The following is a 21753-nucleotide window of genomic DNA, read 5'->3' on the forward strand; positions in this document are numbered from 1 at the left end:
ATACACCAGACACAAATGGTGTATTCATACATCTTATGCTCACTGTCAAGTTATAACATAGGTGTCTTCTTATACACCAGACAAATACGGTGTATTCATACACCTTATGCTCACTGTCAAGTTATAACATGGGTGTCTTCTCATACACCAGACACACACGGTGTATTCATACACTTCATGCTCACTGTCAAGTTATAACATAGGTGTCTTCTTATACACCAGACACACACGGTGTATTCATACACTTCATGCTCACTGTCAAGTTATAACATAGGTGTCTTCTTATACACCAGACACACACGGTGTATTCATACACTTCATGCTCACTGTGAAGTTATAACATGGGTGTCTTCTTATACACCAGACACACACGGTGTATTCATACACCTTATGCTCACTGTCAAGTTATAACATGGGTGTCTTCTCATACACCAGACACACACGGTGTATTCATACACTTCATGCTCACTGTGAAGTTATAACATGGGTGTCTTCTTATACACCAGACACACACGGTGTATTCATACACTTCATGCTCACTGTGAAGTTATAACATGGGTGTCTTCTCATACACCAGACACACACAGTGTATTCATACACCTCAATATCACAAAAACCCAATCAATACAACAAAACAATCCACTTACGTGAACTACTTATTGTCTTGCTGTAATATTGCCCGAACACTTCGTCTTTCAGTTGCGTTGTGTTGTCAGACTTAATTATGTACATCAATTGATCCAAATCCTTGATACGATCAGCCAACGAACGTATCCCATAATCACGTAAGGTTTGGGGCTGGAGGTTCCAAACACGAGGAACTCCAGGAGCTGAATACAAGAGGAAGTGGTTACAAATTCCACTGATGGTAAGACTTCATTCTTTTAAATACACACAAGGAAAAGGGGTAACATATTTATTTATTTTATTTATTTAACAGTTTGAGTAACAAATTCATTCATTTTTAAGGGCCTGGGGTAACAAATTCAAATTGTATGTCTGAGTAGATATATTGGACCGCATAAAAGAAAGTTTAATACATAGAAAGTCTAGTACTGGGTTATAATGGTCACACTGAATCACACCAGCTGCATAAAAGAAGTACATTCGCAGCCTTGGTTTTGGAGTAATGGGCCAATCTGGCCCAAATTCTAGGTCCTTGGACCTCACCCCTATACAATATTGTCTAATTATATCAAATGAAAATACTTCACACATAATTATATTACACATGAATATTTTACCTTTATCCGAGTCAGCCACCCACGCAATAGTCAGACCTCCAATTTCAGAGTCAGAATATCGGAGTAGAAAACTTGCGAGAGACTTTGAAACAAGTTTGTCCTGAGAATCGCCCTTGCCAATGAAGCCTATGATGGCTCTGTGGATGTAAAGTGTGTAAGTAACAATGTAGGGATGTGTATGCAGATACTTATGTTGTAATTCGACAGTGAGCATGAGGTGTATGATTACACTATGTGTGTCTGGTGTATGACACCAATGTTATAACTTGACAGTGAGCATGAGGTATATAATGATGCCTATGGGTGTATAAGCAGTCACCACTGTTAGGGCGGTTGGGTTATAACTTGACATACATGTTATAAACAAAACAAACACTTCCAAAAGATCTCATTTAAAATTTACTTAAAACATATCAAAATAAATCAAAACCCTTTACCCATCATCCCAATGCTTCTGTAGGTGTTTACTCTTAGTAAGTTCCATCACTCCGTTGAACCATTGCCAGAAAGTAAAGTTTCTGTTAGGTAGTGGCTCCCTGTTGAACTGGGCCCATGATATTTGCTTGTCTGAGTTGCTGGAGACATTTTGTCCTGTGAAAAAAGCCCCCATATGAAAAGGTATTCGAATAAGAGACTGATAATGCCATTGGGCGAAATGTATATTTTAATATACAATTGGTTGAAAAATTTTGTCTGTTACGTTTTTAGTACATTAGATTCTTACTGTATTTCCTTATACAAGAATCGTTCAACTCTATAAGCACCAGATTAGGGACAGATTGGTGGAAAATCACAATTATAATGAAATGGTATGTATACCATGCAATGTGGAGCATACATAGGGGATGTATTAGTATTTAAAATAATCGATAAAAGACTATAGTTCAAATCTATCAGACTTATAATACAATTTGCACCAATACCCTGTTTACAAACTTGAGTGAAAACTTATAATGTGCTTGGTATCAAAGACTCACATAACTATATTTATAACAGTTCTGTTTTTTATAGCATTTTTTTTTGTTTTTTTTGTAACATTTTTTATGTTTTTGTAACCATATTTGTAACATCTTTTGATGTTTTTTAACAATTGTTTTGTAACAATTTTTTAAGTACTTAAATAGAAACACCATGAACTCACTGAAAACTTTGTGAGCGAGATATTGTTTTGCTTGTGGAGTGAGACCTCTGGACGTATGACACTCATGCTTCCATTTATAATCGAGAGTGTCAATCAACTTACACCATGGAACTTTGTCCGGGATGTGAAACGGAACTCGACCCTGTAGTGACACCAAGTGGCTGGGTTAGTTTTTTTTTAACTTGAAATTAGATTCATTAAAAATTTTCTTTATAAAATTTTTTAGTGAAATTTTGAATTTTGGATTTTTTAACATTTAAATAAAATCTTCCAATAAAAATAAAATCTTCTAATATAATTTGGATTTTTTAAAATAGCATAATTTTAGGGTAATTTAAAAAAAAAAGTTTTATTGGTATTTAAATTTTTTTTACGTTTAAACAAAATTAATTTAATAAAAGTGAAAACTTGAAATGTAAACTTTTTTATTCAAAATTTGCAAAGCACTTTTTTGTAATTTTTAAATTAAAATATATTTATGTTGAATATTATATATAGATTAGGAGGTGTATAAAGTGCAACATTAATGACCTACAAATGAAAACAAAATTATCTATGAATTATCCGCGTGAATGCTTTACTACAACTGATTTTTTAATTTTTTGATCATAATTATAAAATTACATCATAAGTTTTATATGGATTACAAAATATTGGTAAAATAAAATTAACATTTTTATAGCGAAGGTATATATATATAAAACTATGCCTGATAGCAGGGACATCAACATAAACTACAAAAATGTTTGTAATAAAACAAATATATTCGTCTTTTTCGTAAGACAACAATAAAAAAATTGCCAGAAATTCTCTTTAAAAAGAAATAGTTTTATACACATGCAGTTAAATTGTATATTTTCAAATTACAAGGAACAATCATCCACCAATTAATGACATCCATGATAACATGAAATTGTTTTCTTTTGCCGTGGAAATTACCCCACTGTATGATACCTTAGGGGAAAACGAGTTATCCCATAAAATTGTCCCTTTTGCGTTTGATTCTTGACTAACATTTACAATCACAACCACTGGTAGAGAAACAGTAAATGGCTGTAACATAAGAAGGTTAATATAATCTAAATGTTGGTTACCTGCTCAGCGAATGCATTATCCCATAGAATACTGGCAGCAGCATTTGCTTCTTGATTGCCATGAACTATTACTACAACTGGTAATGATAATGTCTGAATGGATGCATAGAGGTAATTAATGCTGTTGTATAAACCAAGGTGTTAACAATATATATGTATAGGATTAGTTACTGGTATTGTATTAACAATATATACAAAACAAATATGGACCTTTAATATTAGGTGTTAAAGACTAATTGAATTAAAAAAAAATGAAAAAACACATTGTCTGGATTTCTGGATTGATAGATAAAGTTAGTTAGTGGCAATGTATCAACACCAAATTTTTTCGCAAGCTTCTCAAGTAATGCAGATTTAACAATTAATGTTAAATACTGATGAATAAGAAAATACAAAAAAATTCCCCATCTCAATTTTGTTCAAGTTTCCCACAAAATATTTAATAAAATGTCATCGAAAAGGCAAAAAATAAAAAGTTTAAATAAACCTATAATTTCAAAAACTTCAAAATTCCTCTGAGAAACTTTTACGCCAACTTATATAAAAAATCACGAACACAATTTTTTATTTAATAAAATGCCATATTTTTATCAAATATTTATGAAAACTTTCCCTTCACACCAACCTACCCTGACTTGAAACACGAGCTCATTTCCACCGATGCTGAATCGAGACTGAAACAAAATGGTGAACTTTTCCTCAGTTACTGATTCTGCTCCTCGCTTGTCCGAACGTTTGATTCGCCGTAGAGACTGAGATGAAATATAGCATATTATTGTGATGTCATAATTCATGTCGTAGCAATAGTAATATTGATTCTTATAAGATTTTGTAAATTAAAATACCAGAATTTACATTTACAAGTGTGAAACGGTAAGAAAAAGGCAATTGTGAGTTTTGTAAATAAGTAAGTGCCGATAATTGCCCACACCAAATAAGATTGTGATAAAACAAAATATATATTGTGATTCATGCTGTTGCAATAGTAATAGTGTTTCTTATAAAAAAATTAATTAGAATAACCTAAATTTACATTTCCGAGTGTTTGCTGGAATGTTTATTAGAATGACAAGACTTTATGTTTAAAAACAGACTTTACAGTAAAACTATAACAATAGGAAAGAATAAAATTGTGAGTTTTGTATAAAAGGAAATGACAGTAATTGTACAATACTAAATGTAAAAGGAGTAATCGCCATAATGTCAAAATTAATGTAATTTGGTCAATGGTATATTGTAATTATGTTTAATGTTATGTTATAATTAGGAATACCAATATAATGTAATCAATATGTATAATGTTGTGCCATAATTAAGATTATTATGTCATAATTATGTGCAAGATAATGTAATATATATACAATAAGTGCAATTATCTATACAGACATTCCTTGAGAATAAGAACATTTATTTTGTAAGTTATAAAAAAAATCGTATCAAAATAATGGTGTTGTAAATAAAATATATTTAAATAGATTAATCAAAGACGTTCATAAAACAAACACCTAATGATGTACAGTTATTTTACATGTACTTAATTACAATGATCAACCATTTTTTGTGACATCATAATTAACCACTGTGACCACATAATGTGAATTGTGATCCGATATTACCACATTATTTACATAATAGAATATCCAGAATAATCAAATGTGGAAAAATATGCTGATTTTTTTTGTTTTTGAAAACCTTTTCTGGATGTTGGGATAATGTGCCAACTTTGGTTTACAACTATCGTTTTCAGGCCATGGATAAAGTAAGTTACATTCATTCACTAAATACTTACCATGTTTCTGAAGTTGACGCTTAAAATTCCAGATTGTGTGTGATATTCCATCACTGACTCCGGGTTCAATATTTCTCCACTCATCTCAGTGATGCTGCGTGTATAACGTAAGTTATAATTACATAATGGGACTTCGTTATGGGTTAAATAAAAGTTATGAATATGTAAATAATTTTTTTGGTTGGCAAAAATCCCATACACAACAAAAGTTACAAATACATGGATAGTGGCTTTATGTGCGAAAAGCCAAATAAAAATCCAAAGAATCTTACAGTCTTAGATAATATACTTCTGATGGAACTTCTGGTATAAAAGCTATTGGAGAATTAATTACATTATGCCTGATCGCACAAGTAACACAACAAAATACTTCTATCTATATGGGTTAGGTTCTACACCATTAAACCTGGGATTTAGCCAATTTTCGCGTAATATAACCAGTAACCACACCCAACATTTATACTATATAAGTCATGTAAAGGGGCCAGTTAATATAAGTCATTTAAAGGAGCCAGTGTATAAAAAGTGTAAGATATAATATTTCAGCGGCTTTTATAATCTTTTTTATTATGCCAGGTAGCTGAAGTGGAAAAAAATAGCAAGATATTTAACATACAAGTCATGTGAAGTGTTCCAGTGTATATACAGTGTCAGTGTGAGAGATAAAAAAACTAAACAAGGATTTTAAAAAAAAACTGGAAAACATGTTTCAATGTTTAACATACCTTCTGCTTAAGTCGTTTTTCATAATAAACTAAATCAATATTTTCCAAAAAACTAAATATTTTTTTATATTTTTAAATAAATATTTCTAAAAGAAACTAAATAAAACTAAATGTGGAGATCAAAAAACTAAACAAACATTTTTCATAAAAAAACCTGCTAAACATGTTTGAATATTTAACATACCTTCTGCTCGAGTCGTTTTTGAGCAGAGCTTTTGCTTGATTCTCGCTTATGATGCTCGCTTTAACTGTGGGGGGATTCATATGAACATTAAGCTTTCCACCAACCAGCAAACGGATCGTAGCTCCGAACCTTGTCTGTGTTTTCAACACTTGAGGAGGCTGTTTCTCGATGATAAAGGTGCTGCCAAAAAAATGTTTTTTAAAAAATATTTTCTGGTGTAAAAGGATAGAAAAAACAGGGAAAAACGTGTTTATTTGTGAGAAAACTCCAAATGCTAAACGTTTAAAAACAAACTATATTAAATTGCCCATAGGCACCTAACCTTGGGTGGTTCGGTAGGCTGACACACCCCGAATTTTCTTTTACTGCATTAATCAGTAAACATTAGAACCAAATGTGTTTTTATAAATATGTATCCAAGAACCCCTGTCTCCCTTGCATTTTGAAAAGTTAACCACCTATGACATTACCCAGTAACTAATACCTTTAATAAAACTCTGTAAATATGCTTGAGAAGTGCTACATTATTCTACATTTAGAATAGATCACACTATAATTACCTGGTAACCAAAGTAGACAACAGAGCAGTGATTGTAGCATTGAGATCGGGCAGCATGTCTCTACCAGGGTTGTTGATGGGAAGCTGTTGGCGTTGAAGCTCAACTCTCTTTATTTGCTGTCGGTTCTGCCAGATTATTTCCGCTAGTTGTTCACACCTGTTGTTAATAGAGGGTTGGAATATTATTAATGCAAATAAATGTAACATATATATTTAGTCAAGCACAAAGTATCATTTTCACTGTAGGATAGTACATTCTGAGATGCCTATAAAATAGGAATGAATGAAGGAATGTTATGTACATATTCTCTTGTGGCAAGACAACATCAGTTATTATACCATGTTTTCTGTTTCATTTACCTTGTGCCCGCTTACCAGTTGCCATGCATGTCATTGTTTGGTGATTTTTGGTGACTTTTTGGGGGGATTTTTTATTATGTGCATGTCCTACTTTTGCTGCAGTTGGTCCAAAACAGCAGTATTATAACACAGGTGTTCTGGTATATACACTTTGTGCCCATTTACGAGCTACCACATATGTAACTTTCTGGGTAATGTTTTTTTATTTTTTTATTTCCTACCATTGCTGCAGTTGGTCCAAGTTACTCTCATGTTGGACCCCATTATAAGCGAGAGCTTGCGATCTTTTCCATTTGATTAATTCCTCATCAAGTATTTGGTTCTGTAGTTGGCTAAGATGGTTGAATGTTTCTTCATGGCGAGTAGCAAGACTCTATTTAGATATGTAAGGATTATTTTGATTTAATGAGATTTTTTTAATTGAAGGTAATTAAAAAAAATATTGTGGATTTTTTGTAAGGTTTTTAATTTAATGGGTATTAAAAATCCAATACAGAAACGGTGTGGGGAAGCGGTTTAAAAACTGTAAAAAATTTTTTTTTTAAATTCAGAAGTTTAAATTATGTTCGAAATGTAACAAATACATTTTTAATTTATTAACTAAAAAATGATAATGCAAAGCAGAAAAAACAATAATACTTCAGTTTGAGAGAAATTGTATTTTGTTTGCTTGTTTTTAGGAAAAGAAACAGCAAAAGTACAAAATACCCAAATAAAAACCATAGTGCATGATGAACAAAAACTGTTTTTGCTCTTTAGCAACTTTTTATTAAAAACAATTTTTAGGATAAATAGTTTTTCAAGTGAGCCTTATCAGATGTTAATCAATTAAAAATAAATAAAGGTTAAAATTATTTAAATTATTTGTATTAAATTAGACTATTTTTAGTGGTGACTTATATATTTATGTTTTTGCATCTAAATTATAATTGTTTAACAAAAAAGCAACAAAAATGAATGTTAATACGAATAAAGACTCATTTAGCACTGACTGTGACCCCACAACAGAGAGTGAGTGAAATATACACACAAAGCAACAAGTTGGTTGTGAATTTCCACTTACAAGTAAGCCAACATCAGAATAAACCCAAACATGTCTGACTAGCAATAGTCTAAACAAATCTGTAGGCCACTTACATGGCACATACAGTATGGCAGTAGTGCAATGTAAAATATCCTTTTTGGCTTGTCTGGTATAAAAGTTAATGTTATCCTAATGCAAACATAAAACTAATAATAAAAAAAAAATTCAATGTACTTTGTGTCTGTTTTATCCTACAATTTTATAAAGAAATCTTTTTTTTTTTTAAATATATAAAATTCAAATTACTTAAAAAATAAAAGCCTAAATAATAAATATTTTTAGAAATAAAAAAAACCTAATCTTTCAAAATGCTAAAACAAAACACAGCTGTTATAGCTTATTCACATTATCAGTTGCGGCAGATATCTTTGCATACGTGACCGCAATCATGTTAAGTCCTAGACCCCTCCTACATATAATCAGCTACAATATTTGGATGTTACTTCAGAACCTCCCAATGTTTTGCAAATGATAAGCATTACACACTGTGTATGCATTCGTTTTGGGACCTCCCAATGTTTTCCAAATGATAAGCGTTACCCACCGCTCGTAACTGTTGCAGCTTCTGCGCTTCGGCACGTAGCAGTTTGTCTACCTCAGCTTGCTTCCTTGTTAGTTGCGTCTCGTACTGTCTGGCAGGGTTAGAAGGATCAAGTTGTTGAATCTGTTGCAGCTCAGCTGGGGGGAAGCAATAATGAAGTTTCTTAGTAAAATATCGACTTAATATGTCCAAACATATGTCTGTAAACTGAATCCTTAAAAACCAAAATTTCTCTTCATGGGCCGCTGTGGTATTCTATGCAATAAGCGTGGGAACCTACAGAAAGGCACTCTTATGGGTCTTGAGATGTAGGCCAGAGTTACCCACCATAATTTCCAGGGCATGTCTACGGCAGACATAAATTTTTTCTTTACAAACTCATGACAGATTGTGTCCTTTTGGCGGCTTTTTAAAGTTTTGCCAGAAAGACAACTTTTGGATAAAAGGATATAAATATATTTCCATTTGTATTATGCATATCTTAATAAATTAAAAATTTAGTTGCACTACTGATATTTTTACACCATGTATTTTTAACTACTAAGAAAGAGGGTTAGTTTATCATAAAACTAGAGAAAAACCTACAAGATATCTTCAGACTGTCCTGATAATTGATCACGAAATATTCTTGTTTCGATTGCAGTTGCCTCAAATCATTTTCGGTGTCTCGCGTCATGGCTGCTAAACGTTCCAATTCACTGTTAATGTGGGAAACCTTCTCAGATTGTTGGTTGTTCCTCATATGCATTCCACCATCCATAAGCTGTTACAATGTATATTGTAGAAAGTGTTTAAACTTTTTTTATTATTGCATGATTAGAAGTTACATATGTGGTAACTTAAAAGCGGAAAAACGGAGGATGAAACAGAGGTGTATAACTTGATGATTAATGCATAAATGACAGTTATTACATGAATTCCCAAAGTTAATTTTAATGGTTAGTTAACAAACAAGAATATCTCACCGAACTTGCATGTTGAACAAGCCGTGTTTCAATCGATAGAATCTTCTTTACCGTCCTTACAAGCTCCAATGGTGCGGGTCCATATACATTCTGAAACAAGAGAAAAAAATGTAACTTATTTATGCTTACGTACTTGGGAAACGACAGTCGTTATAACACAGGGTGTTCTGTTTCATACACCTTGTGCCGTTTACGAGTTACCATGTATTTAACTGTATGAGGTGATTTTATTTTTTAAATCGCTTAATTTTTTATAATGTAATTTAGACAACTCCTATAAATCACTGGGTTGGATCAATTTTTAGTTAAGTGTCTTGCCCAAGAAAATATACCGACAACAGTAGCAGCTGAACAACATAAAAATAAGACAAAAATAATTCACAAATGAATGGCAAAAATATCAGCAAATTATCTTACTTTAAAATGTGAAGCAATCTCACTGAAATGAAGTCTCTGCAGAAAGTCCTTCCCTTCTGTCAAGGAATCGCATTGTTTCTGAATTTCCTCAAGGAATAAACCAAGAATGTATTTTGCGTGTGGTTCATCTTGGGGAATATTGTCGGGGTCCAATTGGTCCCTGTGGAAAAATAGAAAAATGTATTTATATGAAGTATTATCACTAGTATAATACACCATGTGTGTCTGGAGTATAAGAAGACACCCATGTTATAACAGGACAGTGAGCATGAGGTGTATGAATACACCATGTGTGTCTGGTGTATAAGAAGACACCCATGTTATAACTCGATGGTGAGCATGAGGTGTATGAATACACCATGTGTGTCTGGTGTATAGGAAGACACCCATGTTATAACTTGAAAATAAGCATGAGATGTACAAACACACCGTATATAAAGTGAGTAATAGTACTTTCTTATATCATTGTTACCCAACAATCATTACCATTGTTGTCGTTCTATGATGTCAGCAAAATAATGACGAAACTCAATAGGGAAGTTTGGTCCGTATAAATTCTGGATTTGCCTTAAAGAATCTCCTTCCAGTTCGCGAACTTTGGCCCATAATGACATCCTTGTGTATCCGCCAGCTGATGAATGAAGTTGGTCTATTTGGAAACAATGTTTGAATCAAACACAGGAAAAGCAAAGAAGTTCATCGACAGTGAGCATGATTGACACACCATATGTGTCTGGTGTACAAAAACACCCATGTTATAACTCGACAGTGAGCATGAGGTGTATGAATACACCATGTGCGTCTGGTGTATAAAAAATACCCATGTATAACTCGACAGTGAGCATGAGGTGTATGAATACACCATGTGTGTCTGGTGTACAAAAAATACCCATGTTATAACTCGACAGTGAGCATGAGGTGTATGAATACACCATGTGCGTCTGGTCTCTGGTGTATAAAAAGACACCCATGTTATAACTCGACAGTGACTATAAGGTGTGGTACAAAAAAACCTAGTGTATTTCTGACATTTCATGAAAATACACTACGTTTTTTATACTAAACAAGCTGTTGAAAGATTAAATATACTGTAGTTACACAGCACCTAAAACACTGGTTTGATTTTTTACATTATGCCTGGTAGCAGACGTAACAGAACTACAGTATAACCTACCAACAGAGTCGTGTTCTTGTTTAATGCTCAACCCACTGTAATCGTATGCAGCTTGAGCCAGAGACATTGGGTTCTGACATTGAAGCATTTCGCTCATTTATTGTTGTTATGTGATTACCAGACTAAAATGCTCTAAGTATGTTATCTTTATAACTTCCTATATAGTAGGGTGGGGGAAGATGGGACACTTTTTGTATTTACTCGTCCCATTTAGTAGTAAACAAAAAACATTTAAAGAATTATAAAACTGTATCCTCACAACTCCCATGGACCGGTGTTAACTGTTTAAAACACGATCAGGATATTTGATTATTTTGTGTTAAAGGTGTCCCATCTTCCCCCACCCTACTGTATACTTGCATATATTGTAGTGTTGGTTAAAATGGAGACCGTTAGCACATAATATTCTATATTTTCGGATCTTGTTTTAAGCTACTAACAACGCTCTTTTAGAGTGGTGTTCGGACTGTTATATATTTCTTCATGTTTTCTTTGTTTACTACCAAATATAGCGATGAAAGAAAATTAAAACATGTGTAAATAAAACACGCAAAATAAAAAAATTAACACTTTGAAAAACGGGGAAGACGACGCACTAATAGAACTTTTAATATTTTTCTTTTTATCTGACTAAAGTATTAGGAAACTCGCCGCGTTATAGCCTGTCTGTGCCAAATTATTAAGCGCGTCTTCTATACTCCCTCGCCTGTCTCTATATATCAATATTAAAGTATATTTCACGAAAAATTAGACAACAGTTGACAGACTTCTACGAGTATGAAAGCTTGCATCAAACTCCGGCGAGTGGTAAAGGCGATTACTGTTGAACACCTTGCACTAACTACATCCAACCTACGAGTGAAAGCTTTTAAGTGTAAGTGGCTGTTGCAAGCTGGCTAGGAAATAGCTATGCATAGCCGGTGTGTGGCTATGATCAATTGTTTACACCCTGGCTGGAATCTGAGACGGAAAACATACTGTGCTAAAATCCGCGCACGGATTGCATTTTGCGCTGTAAACAGAACGGGTCGGGCGTGCGAAAAGGGTCTGTACGGCTTGTAGTGCGGTAGAAGACAAGGTTTCAACGAATAAACATGTAACGCGTGCAAATATCACTCCCATGAGAGTAAATTGAACTTGCGGTGGGGAAACGGATAACTTCACTACGGAACTGGCGCTAACAAGTGCCTATATACAAGTTTACTACGAGATAGCAACAGTAAGAACATCAGAAGCCAAAATCCGAAGCTATAAAATCGCAGCGCAGCCCGACTGTAAAACTGTACTGTTTTCCGTTTAACTTTCCGCCTTGTCTTGATGAAACAGACAGTTGAATCGAGTTCAAAGGGAGCTTAAGGCAAGGTTGCTCTCACACTGTAATTAAACGCTACATCGGCGTATATGTGTCGATTAAGGGCCATTGCATAATTGCGATCCGCTGACAATCACAACTGTATCGGTTAAATAATGTCTTTATTTGTATCTGATTTTTTCACGCTTTTTCGGCGAATTTATAATAAGCATTAACAACTCTTACGTCCGTTGATTTTAGGAACATTAAAGCTTGCGAACGGTGTATTTTGACATTCCAAACAACATGTTTTAAATAAGAAGGGTAATTTTGGAAATTAAACCGATTTCGTAGTAAAATTACAAAATACTGTTATGAGTTCGACCTCTGGTTTATTGAATATCAGGTTGACATAATACGAACAATTATTTCGTAATTGGCCTATGTGGTAGCACCCCAGTTTAGTTTGATAACGAGTAAACAATTATTAGCGATAAAATATATCTGTATTAAATGGGCACGTTGATGACAAAAGCTCTCCAGAATGTGCACGTATATTAAGCTGGGGGAAGGTGAGACATCTTTTTATTGTATTTCATCGTTTCATTTGGTAGTAAACAAAAAAACATTCAAAGAAGTATTAAACGTATCCTCACGACTCACATAGACCGCCTTTTTAAATGCGATTAGGATATTTGATTATTTTGTGCAAAAGGTGTCCCGTCTTCGTTCGCACATATATAGCTATAACTTATTACATTTTATGTAACAACCTGTTAGTTACTGTATAGGTAGCTACACTACATTGCTATAACCGATTAACAAATTGCACAATTTAGGCTGTGCCGTTTGGGATACAGTCCGACGTGAGACCTAAATCCGACGTGAGACCTAAAAATCTGGCTTATGATTCGATCTAATACAAAAACTAAGTTTAAATACAAAAACTAATTTTAAGTGCGAAAACTAATTTTAAATGCGAAAACAAATTTTAAATACGAAAATTAATTTTAAATACGAAAACTAATTTTAAGTGCGAAAACTAATTTTAAATACGAAAAATAATTTTAACGCTTTAAGCACTGTATACACAACGCAGCAACTTTTATCTTAAGCTACAAGCTATATGTAAAAAGTCCCCACATTGTCTTCTAAGGGAGACGCGTAAGTTCAATACTAGTTGTTAATGTTTAACTGATAGCGACTTCCAAACATTAATATTTAAACCGTTATTTTTACCTTTTTCAAAATACGGAACTTTATATGCAAACATTTGTGCGTTTCTTAGTTGTGTAATACTGTGCTACCCAGTGAAAATACTCTAAGTAATGTGGCGAAAAAAAATAGAAAGCACATATCAGCAACTAATAATTCTTGATCGTGTTTTTAATATACGCGAAAGTTATAAAATTCCCTTTCTACTGCTAAAAGAGACGATAAAGAGAATGAAAGCATGAACAAACTTCCCCCAACCTTCTGATATAAAAGTTACAGTTATAACTTCATATGACTTTATCCTGCGCCGTGGCACACGGCAAAGTGGTCAGCGCGGTCCCCTCAAACCAGAGGTATAACAGTAGGAAAAAATACGTCGGCAAAAAAAGGAGCCCCCTTGGAACCCAGTATTACTGTAAGCGTTGACTTAAACCTCTAAATCTATTAGTTGTACAACAGTGCAAGAACTCTGTACCTTTGACATAATATAACAGCTTGGCTACAAATTCGATCTATTACGGAAACTAATATCGCATCAGCGACTTAAACTTTATGCTGCAAAAACGGTATGTTATGCCCCCCAAAATAACAAGTATTTGATTATTTACAGATTTTTTTTAAGTTTTCGCCTGAAATTTCTCCTTAAAGTCTTTAAACGATTTATGCATAAACACGCAAATATAACCAAGCCATGAAGGAAGCGTTCATATTGTTACCCTTTAAGTACCTTTTAGCTATTTAACACATAATGTCCAAAAACCCCGAATGTGCTTAAATAATTAATAACGGTAATTAACGATTCCTATATCCCTAGTGCGCCGAAAATTCAGCAAACTTTTTTTAAAATATTTTAAAGCCATTGATGCTACTAACGACACGCTTTACGAGAAAATTGACCGAAAAAATTAAATAATGTTCAAAACTATAGCACATTTCATCGTTTAGTTAAAACGCCCTGACTACATTGAGATTCGTTTATGTTATGCAGTTTATTTTTTAAATTTCCTATTTATTTACTACAGCCTTTCCTAAAAACTAAATTTTAAAATTAACTTTAAGAAGTTGATTGCCTTTGTCCAAGTAATAAAAGTAAAACAAATAAGCTTCGGATTTTGTCGCACTACATCAAAAGCCTGTTTTGTGCAAGGAAAAGAACGAACAGCCAATAAGTCACACTCGGAACTCTTGTAATTTAAGAAGGGCTGGTTGAGCCCTATAAGTTCGTGCAGCGTTTTAATTAACCAACACGAATTACGCACAAAAGAGGTGGTGTGCAGACGGCAGAATACATTTGTATCACGACCGCCAGACACGATGATACAAATATTTGTGCATGTCGCAATTAAACAAATTGTAAAGATTATTTTTTGTGCTACAAGAAGCATGGCGTATATTTATGTTTCAGGGGAAATATGTCGTTATAAACTGCTACATGCTATCTGGCGATGGTAACACATACGTGCATTGTTACCAATTCTGTTTTATCACTGCTGGCTAAGTTGTAGCACTGCTGCGGAGGTAGATGGGACACCTTTACCACATAATATCGAAATTTCCTGATTATGTTTTAAACAATTAATAACGGTCTATGGAAGTCGCGGAGGGTTCGGTTTTATATATTTTTTGAATGATCTTAAAAAAAATACAACAAAATAAACGAAAAAATAGAATAAAAAGGTGTCTCATTTTCCCCGTCCTACTATTATACCTATATTGTATGGATAATGTTCCAAATCTGGACTGAACTGCAGTTCCCATGGCATACCTTGCCGTATAGCTTATTTATGAACCCTTTTAAACAAATTTGACAAGTTTTACATTTTGGGTTTTGGTTATAATTGGTTTTTAAACAAATTTGCTAATTCTTACAGTTTTGCTTTTTTAATATATTTGCTCAACACTACAGTTTTGGTTTTTAAACAAATTTCCTGATTACTACATTTAAAACACAAAACCTAACCGATACAACGTCAACGATTTGGGTTTTTTTTAAGAAGAAAAATTATTTTACGAGAGCTGTCCATTTCTTTGTATTTAAAATATCTAGAACAGAACGCTGGAATATACGTTGAATGTCGATAAAATACTTATAACTAGGGCACTACTGGTTTACTAATTTTCGTAGTAGCCAATAATCCTACGGTGTCTTGCAATTTCTTAGCACTTACCTAACCTACAGTTATAATACGAATTACTGGTAGGCGGTAAAGAAAAGGCCAGAATGCCTGGACGCTAACTGGTACGCACGAAATACTTATTCCCGCTGACTGTTTCTAAATCAGTTTCCCATGTCTCTTTGTGAATCTGAGAACATATGCTGCCAACAGTTACTAACTATGGGTGCCTGGTTTAATAGGCCTGCCAACAGAGCACAGACAGCGAGCAAAACCGTTGTTTTTCCTTGAAATAAAGCGACGGCAAATCAGTTGTTTTGAAACGTCCTTTACGTGTCGGTATCGACACTGCATCTGTCAGTGTAGCGCGATAACTGTCAACGTTTCTTTTGGTTTTAATTCCGTCTTGATTACGCTATGTAACGCTGACGCAATTGATAACATTGTGCCGTCACAAACACATGGTCGTGACGTCAAACAGGTTCAAAGTTTGAAAACTTTCTTTGAGTTTATGTGTTTAGCAGTCACGCTTTTATCTCACACTTTTTTCGAGTGGTTTTTACCCTAGCCTGGTTTTAACAAGTTTTGTTTTATTTTAATTATGAATCTGATGTTTGGTACTGTATATTCGAAGAAATGAATAAAATCCATGCTATATAACTTATAAGAGACACAAAACTAATCTATTACAGTAAGCGTTATACGTTATAAAATATAAAACTTACCTGGTTATGAAGTTTTTCTATCTTCCGTCGTTGCAAAAATCATCGCGTTCACATGCAGATTTTTTACGGCAAGGTCTAACCAGCTGTAAAAAGGATTTCGTGACATAATGTGTTAAGAATGTATTTCGTGACGAACTGGGGGGAAAGCACGATCACTCGTGTTATATTTTGTCGCACTAGTTCGTGTTATACCATGCGATTTTAACTTAAGCTTACTGACGACGTAAGTCTTAGTATTTCTATTAATTAAATGTAAGTACTGTGGGGTAAGATGGGATACCGTTAGCACATAATGTCCCATAAATACTGATCGCGTTTGCAATTAACAGAGCTCTTTTAGAGTCTTGGTGTTACGGTTAAATACTTCTTTGGTGGTGGCCCTGTACTATCAAATGGGACGACAAAAGAGAATGAAAACATAGACCATCTTACCCCAACCTACTATACGGTAGGGTGGGGAAAGATGGGACACCTTTTAATTCTATTTTTTCGTCCCCGTTGGTAGTAAACAAAGAACTTTCAAAATATTATAAAACCGTATCCTCTCGACTCCAATGAACCGTTGTTAATTGTTTTAAACACGATCAGAATATTTGAATATTATTAGCTAAAAGTGTCCTATCTTTCCCCCAAGTACTATACAATTATAAACAAAGATAAAAATATGCTGCTCGATCGGCCAACCAGTGATTACACTATACGGACTTGAAGAATGATTAAAATATGAAAGATTTCCAGAGAAAGACATTACATTGTAAATAATATTATGGTCTAAAAAATCTAAATCGCATTCCTTTTTTTACATTTGGGGTTTTATTTTCGCAGCTTTAATAAAATAGTTATACAGAAAAAATAAGGTTATCTGATTTTTTAGCACTATTTCATTGGATCTGTAAATAATCCAGGTATATAGTAGGTACTCGTTATATGGGAGGGTAGGGGAGATGGGACACTTTTATATTCTATTTTCTCGTCCCATTTGGTAGTAAACAAAGAACATTCAAAGAATTATAAAACCGTATTATCGCGACTTTCATAGACCGTTGTTAATTGCTTGAAAAACGATCAGGATATTTGGATTTTATGTGCTAAAGGTATTCCATCTCCCCCACCCTACTATACATTGGTTCAGTCTATACATAGAAAACATAATGGCCATGTTCTTGCTACAGTACGTAAGCCATAATCTTAGCTCACAGGTTGTGACGGCGACATTTACAAGGTATTTGAGGGGAAACGACAAGCCGTGCTTTTCCTGAGCACTATAGTCAAGTTACCTTCACGGTTTTATTTACTTTGTACTTTAAATGTTTCCATCATACATTAGACTAGGCTAGGTTTTAAAACTCTTTAACTTTAATTTTGGCACTTTAGATAATTTATGTGTTTGTACTTTGTAGTAGCCCTGATTTTTAAATTTGTTTGCAATTTTATACATTGCTTGTCAAACGTTGTTTTATATATTCAAGTCACACCTTTAGTTAGACTCAGCGACCAGCGTAAGCAGTTGCGTACTAAACAGACTTCGATTTTAAGTGGAATATTTTCACTTCGTAAGAGTTGGTCAAATACTTTGTATATTGTATGTAAATCGTCCTAAGAATTTGAAACGACAAATTCTGTAAACCAGAGTGAGGCGTACGGGCGCCGTCTAACGGATATAAAATATAAACAAAACAATCGCCAGAGTTAAAACTGGCGTAGAATATGAATTCGCACGCAAATACAATATAGGAACCACGCTGTGACGTTACACATTACATCACAGTTATATATAGTTTCGCCCAGAGTTCGTATATAAACATGTTTATATACGGGCTCTGGTTTCGCCCAGAGCCATAGAAATACAGAGTAGTCCAACCCATTGTTACGTAAAACACAAATTGAACGGCAATTTGGTTCCAAAATAACACAGTAGGTATAGGGAAAATGTATGTTTTTCGGTAAATTACAGAAAAACTTGGGCCTAAAAACAAATTTAAAGGTTGAAAAATGTAAAAAACATGTGTTATTTGTTTTCTGTGTCAAAAAAAGTCAAAAATTAGAATTAGAAGCGGTTGATTTGCGACATTTTAGTCATTTAATGCGGGTAAATTTATACATTTTTTTAAAAAAATGTTTGGTAAGGTAAATAGAAGCTGTTTTACACCTTCCCACAAAAGGAAAACACAAGCAAAACTTAACAAGTTCGTTTAAACCCATTGTCAAAGTCACCACTTTTGCTCTATTTTGGACACACATAGACGGCAGTTGGACTACTCGGTGTTTATACGACTCTGGTTTCGCCTATAAAGGAACGTAAGAGTTAACATTTTGATTTTCGATAATAATTAAAATAAACACAAAATCGACATTGTCTATTTATAATAAAGCTACATCTTTTTCTCACCTATCTTGTGTATTATCTTACTATCCACAGACCGTTAAAATACCTTTACACATAAATGCTAGTAACCAACGGCGCCGCGCCTTTTAAGCTATCGAGCGATATTCGTCTGAAAACCATATTTAATAATCTTGATCAAACAAAACGACTTCGAAACTGGTCTAACGTTGGTATTAGCTTAACTACGCCTGAGGCCACGATAATGCTGTGTTTGTGTGCATTCGAAGCAATATCAGCCGTGTTCACTCCTTTCGTGGGTTGGAAATGCACCATCATTGCGCTCTAGTTTTGCTGCGTGCAAATGCACAAATATAAAACGATTTACCTGAACGTAAAAAAACGCTGCGTTATTGTACTACCGTTTATTATAAAATAATTTACACACACAAGCCGAAGCCGCACTTAAAAATTGCATTCGTTTGCAGATGTTTTATATTTAACTCATATAAACCTCATTCAAAGTAACTGCGGCTGGCTGACCATGTTTCTTGGTACGCTCACTATTCAGACATTAAAACTCTGGTTAGATTCAGCAGTCGAATTACAATCTCAGTCGTAAGGAAGCATATGGCTATCATGTATCCTGCAAACGACAGTTGAAACTCTAAACTGAACCCCTAAATTTCAGTATAATATGTTTTGCAAGTCCTATTTAGTAACAAGCTTTTACCAATTATAACAATTCTAATTAAACAGCAAAATACTTAGTATAATTCAAAGTGTGTCATTTATTAAAAAATATCTTTCAAATCTATTGTAAAATTTTGATACAATGCTAGTCTTGCCTGTTACTCTTTCAAGTATGTACTATACTCTCACTTATAATATCTTAAAACTGGGTCATAATAAAAGGATAACCAAACAAATGAAAGACAAATTTCTCCTAATAAAATATTCCACGTATTTCACAATTAATTTTTGTCTCCTTCCCTTGGTTTATAAAAACATGAAAGCTTTTCTGATAAAACCCCATATTACTATGTTTACTGTGAATTTCTCCCCTATCAGATTCCAATACGTTCCTACATTTTCAGGAAAACCTTGGTAAAATTTACTCCTGCCATTCTTTGAAACATGAAGTAATTTGTGAGAACTCAGTTAAACATTAACTTGATCATCCATTCGCAAACTTAACAGCCGCATAAAGTGTGACAATAAAAGTAACCACAGAATGCGTGGTTACCACTCCTTTAGTTTTATATTTATGAATGACTGATTAACTATAAAAATATGATGAACAACTCTGACATGCATGGCAGGTCCCTTGCCTGCCCAACCATTGGTACTGAAAGAATACACAAGTAAGTTTGGAGGAAGTATATAACACATTACATAAGGAATAGAGACTTATTTTAGTAAAAGTTGCCGAGAAGTATAGAAAATATATTTTTATAAGATATTTGGTGATTTCATAATTAATAGACGCATACATTTTGGATTATACTTAAAAATTTAAGGTTGGTATATATTTTACACATATATTACTATATATTTTACAAAACACATAATTGTTTAATATTTTTGCTAGTTAGAACCTCTCCTTAGGGTTATAAGCATTTCAGCTTCAACCAAAATAATTTGCCTTCTTAAAAAGAAGAATCATTAAACCAGTGGCACATTTATCTAGGCTAAAAATGTGTTAAACATACATGTCACTTATTAACTAATTAATTTACGGCTAATGTGTATACAATATATGAAATGCAAACATAATTCAAAAGATTGTATGTGACCAGCGTTATGTAATATTGAACATAAGTGAAATAATTAAATGGGTTTTTAGGAGACCTATAAAACAATAAGTCCTTTCAAGCCAACACAACACAGCGAAACAAGCTACAGTACAGTTATTGCAATTGCAAAAACACAAAGGTATTTTAAATTTCTGATGCCTTTGCTGAACACTGTTCTGTTAAAAGACTGTTCATCACTTTTTATCCTCGCCTGGAAGTCATACTCAATGGGGTATAACAGTCTAACAGAAGCTTTGCTAGAGGTCAAGTCTCTGAAAGTTTCTGGTTTTATTTCTGTTATTTTCTTTGCTCGCTTGTCCGATAAAGGCATATGCTTGTATAGTAACAGCAGAATGCAATGTGACATACTCTCTTTGGAACCCAAAATCATGTTTTAACAACTAACCTAATAATGCATGAAAGTTACATCATGGAGCAACAGTTGCTATAGCAGTTATAAAGAAGGATGCAATATTGGCATTAAATGTGGGCAGGTAGTAGCTAGAGGCATACACGGCGGTTACACACGTTTATTTACACCTCTGATCGTTTAATCGATAAACTTGTTGGCAATACGTAAACATTTGGCATTGCTCTGCACTTAGCAAAATCGTGGAGATAGTTTAAAGTTTAAACAACACCCCTAATAATTAACCTGACTTGCTGACTAAACCCTAATAATTAATTACTTTAATACACGTTTACACCTAATCTATTGCATAAAGTGTAACGTGACGGAAGACTTTAACCAGTGACAATGCTGTGATGTATTTTAAACATAGTAGCATGCAGATATATATAGTAAAATGTTACTTACGTTTTGCAGATGATTATCATTTGGCCTTAGCACCATACGAGCAGCTGCTCTGGCAACCTGCAAACGCTCCGCATATAAACATGTTGTTTGCAGCGCCCACGTGCGGTCTCGTAATTATAGAGTAAACAAATAATTCTCAGCATGACAGGGGACGAATTAATTTTTCCCGCCTTTCCAATTTTAAATATTTTTTTA

The 21753-nt window shown here is 33.7% G+C and overlaps 1 protein-coding gene across 5 annotated transcripts in view; it reads right to left on the reverse strand.

Annotated features, from left to right (window-relative positions):
- LOC149743552 (signal transducer and activator of transcription 5B-like) overlaps positions 1 to 21688 on the reverse strand; it is a 24526-nt gene extending 2838 nt beyond the window's left edge. For 2 of the 5 annotated variants that reach the window (XM_089893834.1, XM_089893532.1), the window contains exons 1-16: positions 11278 to 11512; positions 10590 to 10752; positions 10104 to 10263; positions 9687 to 9776; positions 9307 to 9484; positions 8725 to 8858; positions 7318 to 7469; positions 6738 to 6893; positions 6178 to 6357; positions 5269 to 5362; positions 4109 to 4231; positions 3340 to 3438; positions 2386 to 2527; positions 1682 to 1835; positions 1245 to 1381; positions 648 to 830 (exon numbers count right to left, since the gene is read on the reverse strand). In XM_089893834.1, coding sequence (XP_089749960.1) covers positions 648 to 830; positions 1245 to 1381; positions 1682 to 1835; positions 2386 to 2527; positions 3340 to 3438; positions 4109 to 4231; positions 5269 to 5362; positions 6178 to 6357; positions 6738 to 6893; positions 7318 to 7469; positions 8725 to 8858; positions 9307 to 9484; positions 9687 to 9776; positions 10104 to 10263; positions 10590 to 10752; positions 11278 to 11374 — 2242 coding nt within the window. In that variant the 5' untranslated portion in view covers positions 11375 to 11512. Of the gene's footprint in view, positions 1 to 647; positions 831 to 1244; positions 1382 to 1681; positions 1836 to 2385; positions 2528 to 3339; positions 3439 to 3479; positions 3573 to 4108; positions 4232 to 5268; positions 5363 to 6177; positions 6358 to 6737; positions 6894 to 7317; positions 7470 to 8724; positions 8859 to 9306; positions 9485 to 9686; positions 9777 to 10103; positions 10264 to 10589; positions 10753 to 11277; positions 11513 to 16622; positions 16706 to 21558 lie in introns of those variants that run through there. The other 3 variants (XM_089893909.1, XM_089893988.1, XM_089893690.1) reach the window with 3 other exon arrangements.
- Between the last annotated feature and the right edge of the window lie 65 nt (positions 21689 to 21753).

Source organism: Ciona robusta, chromosome 1 (assembly GCF_009617815.1).
Source record: "Ciona robusta chromosome 1, ASM961781v2".
NCBI lineage: Eukaryota > Metazoa > Chordata > Ascidiacea > Phlebobranchia > Cionidae > Ciona > Ciona robusta.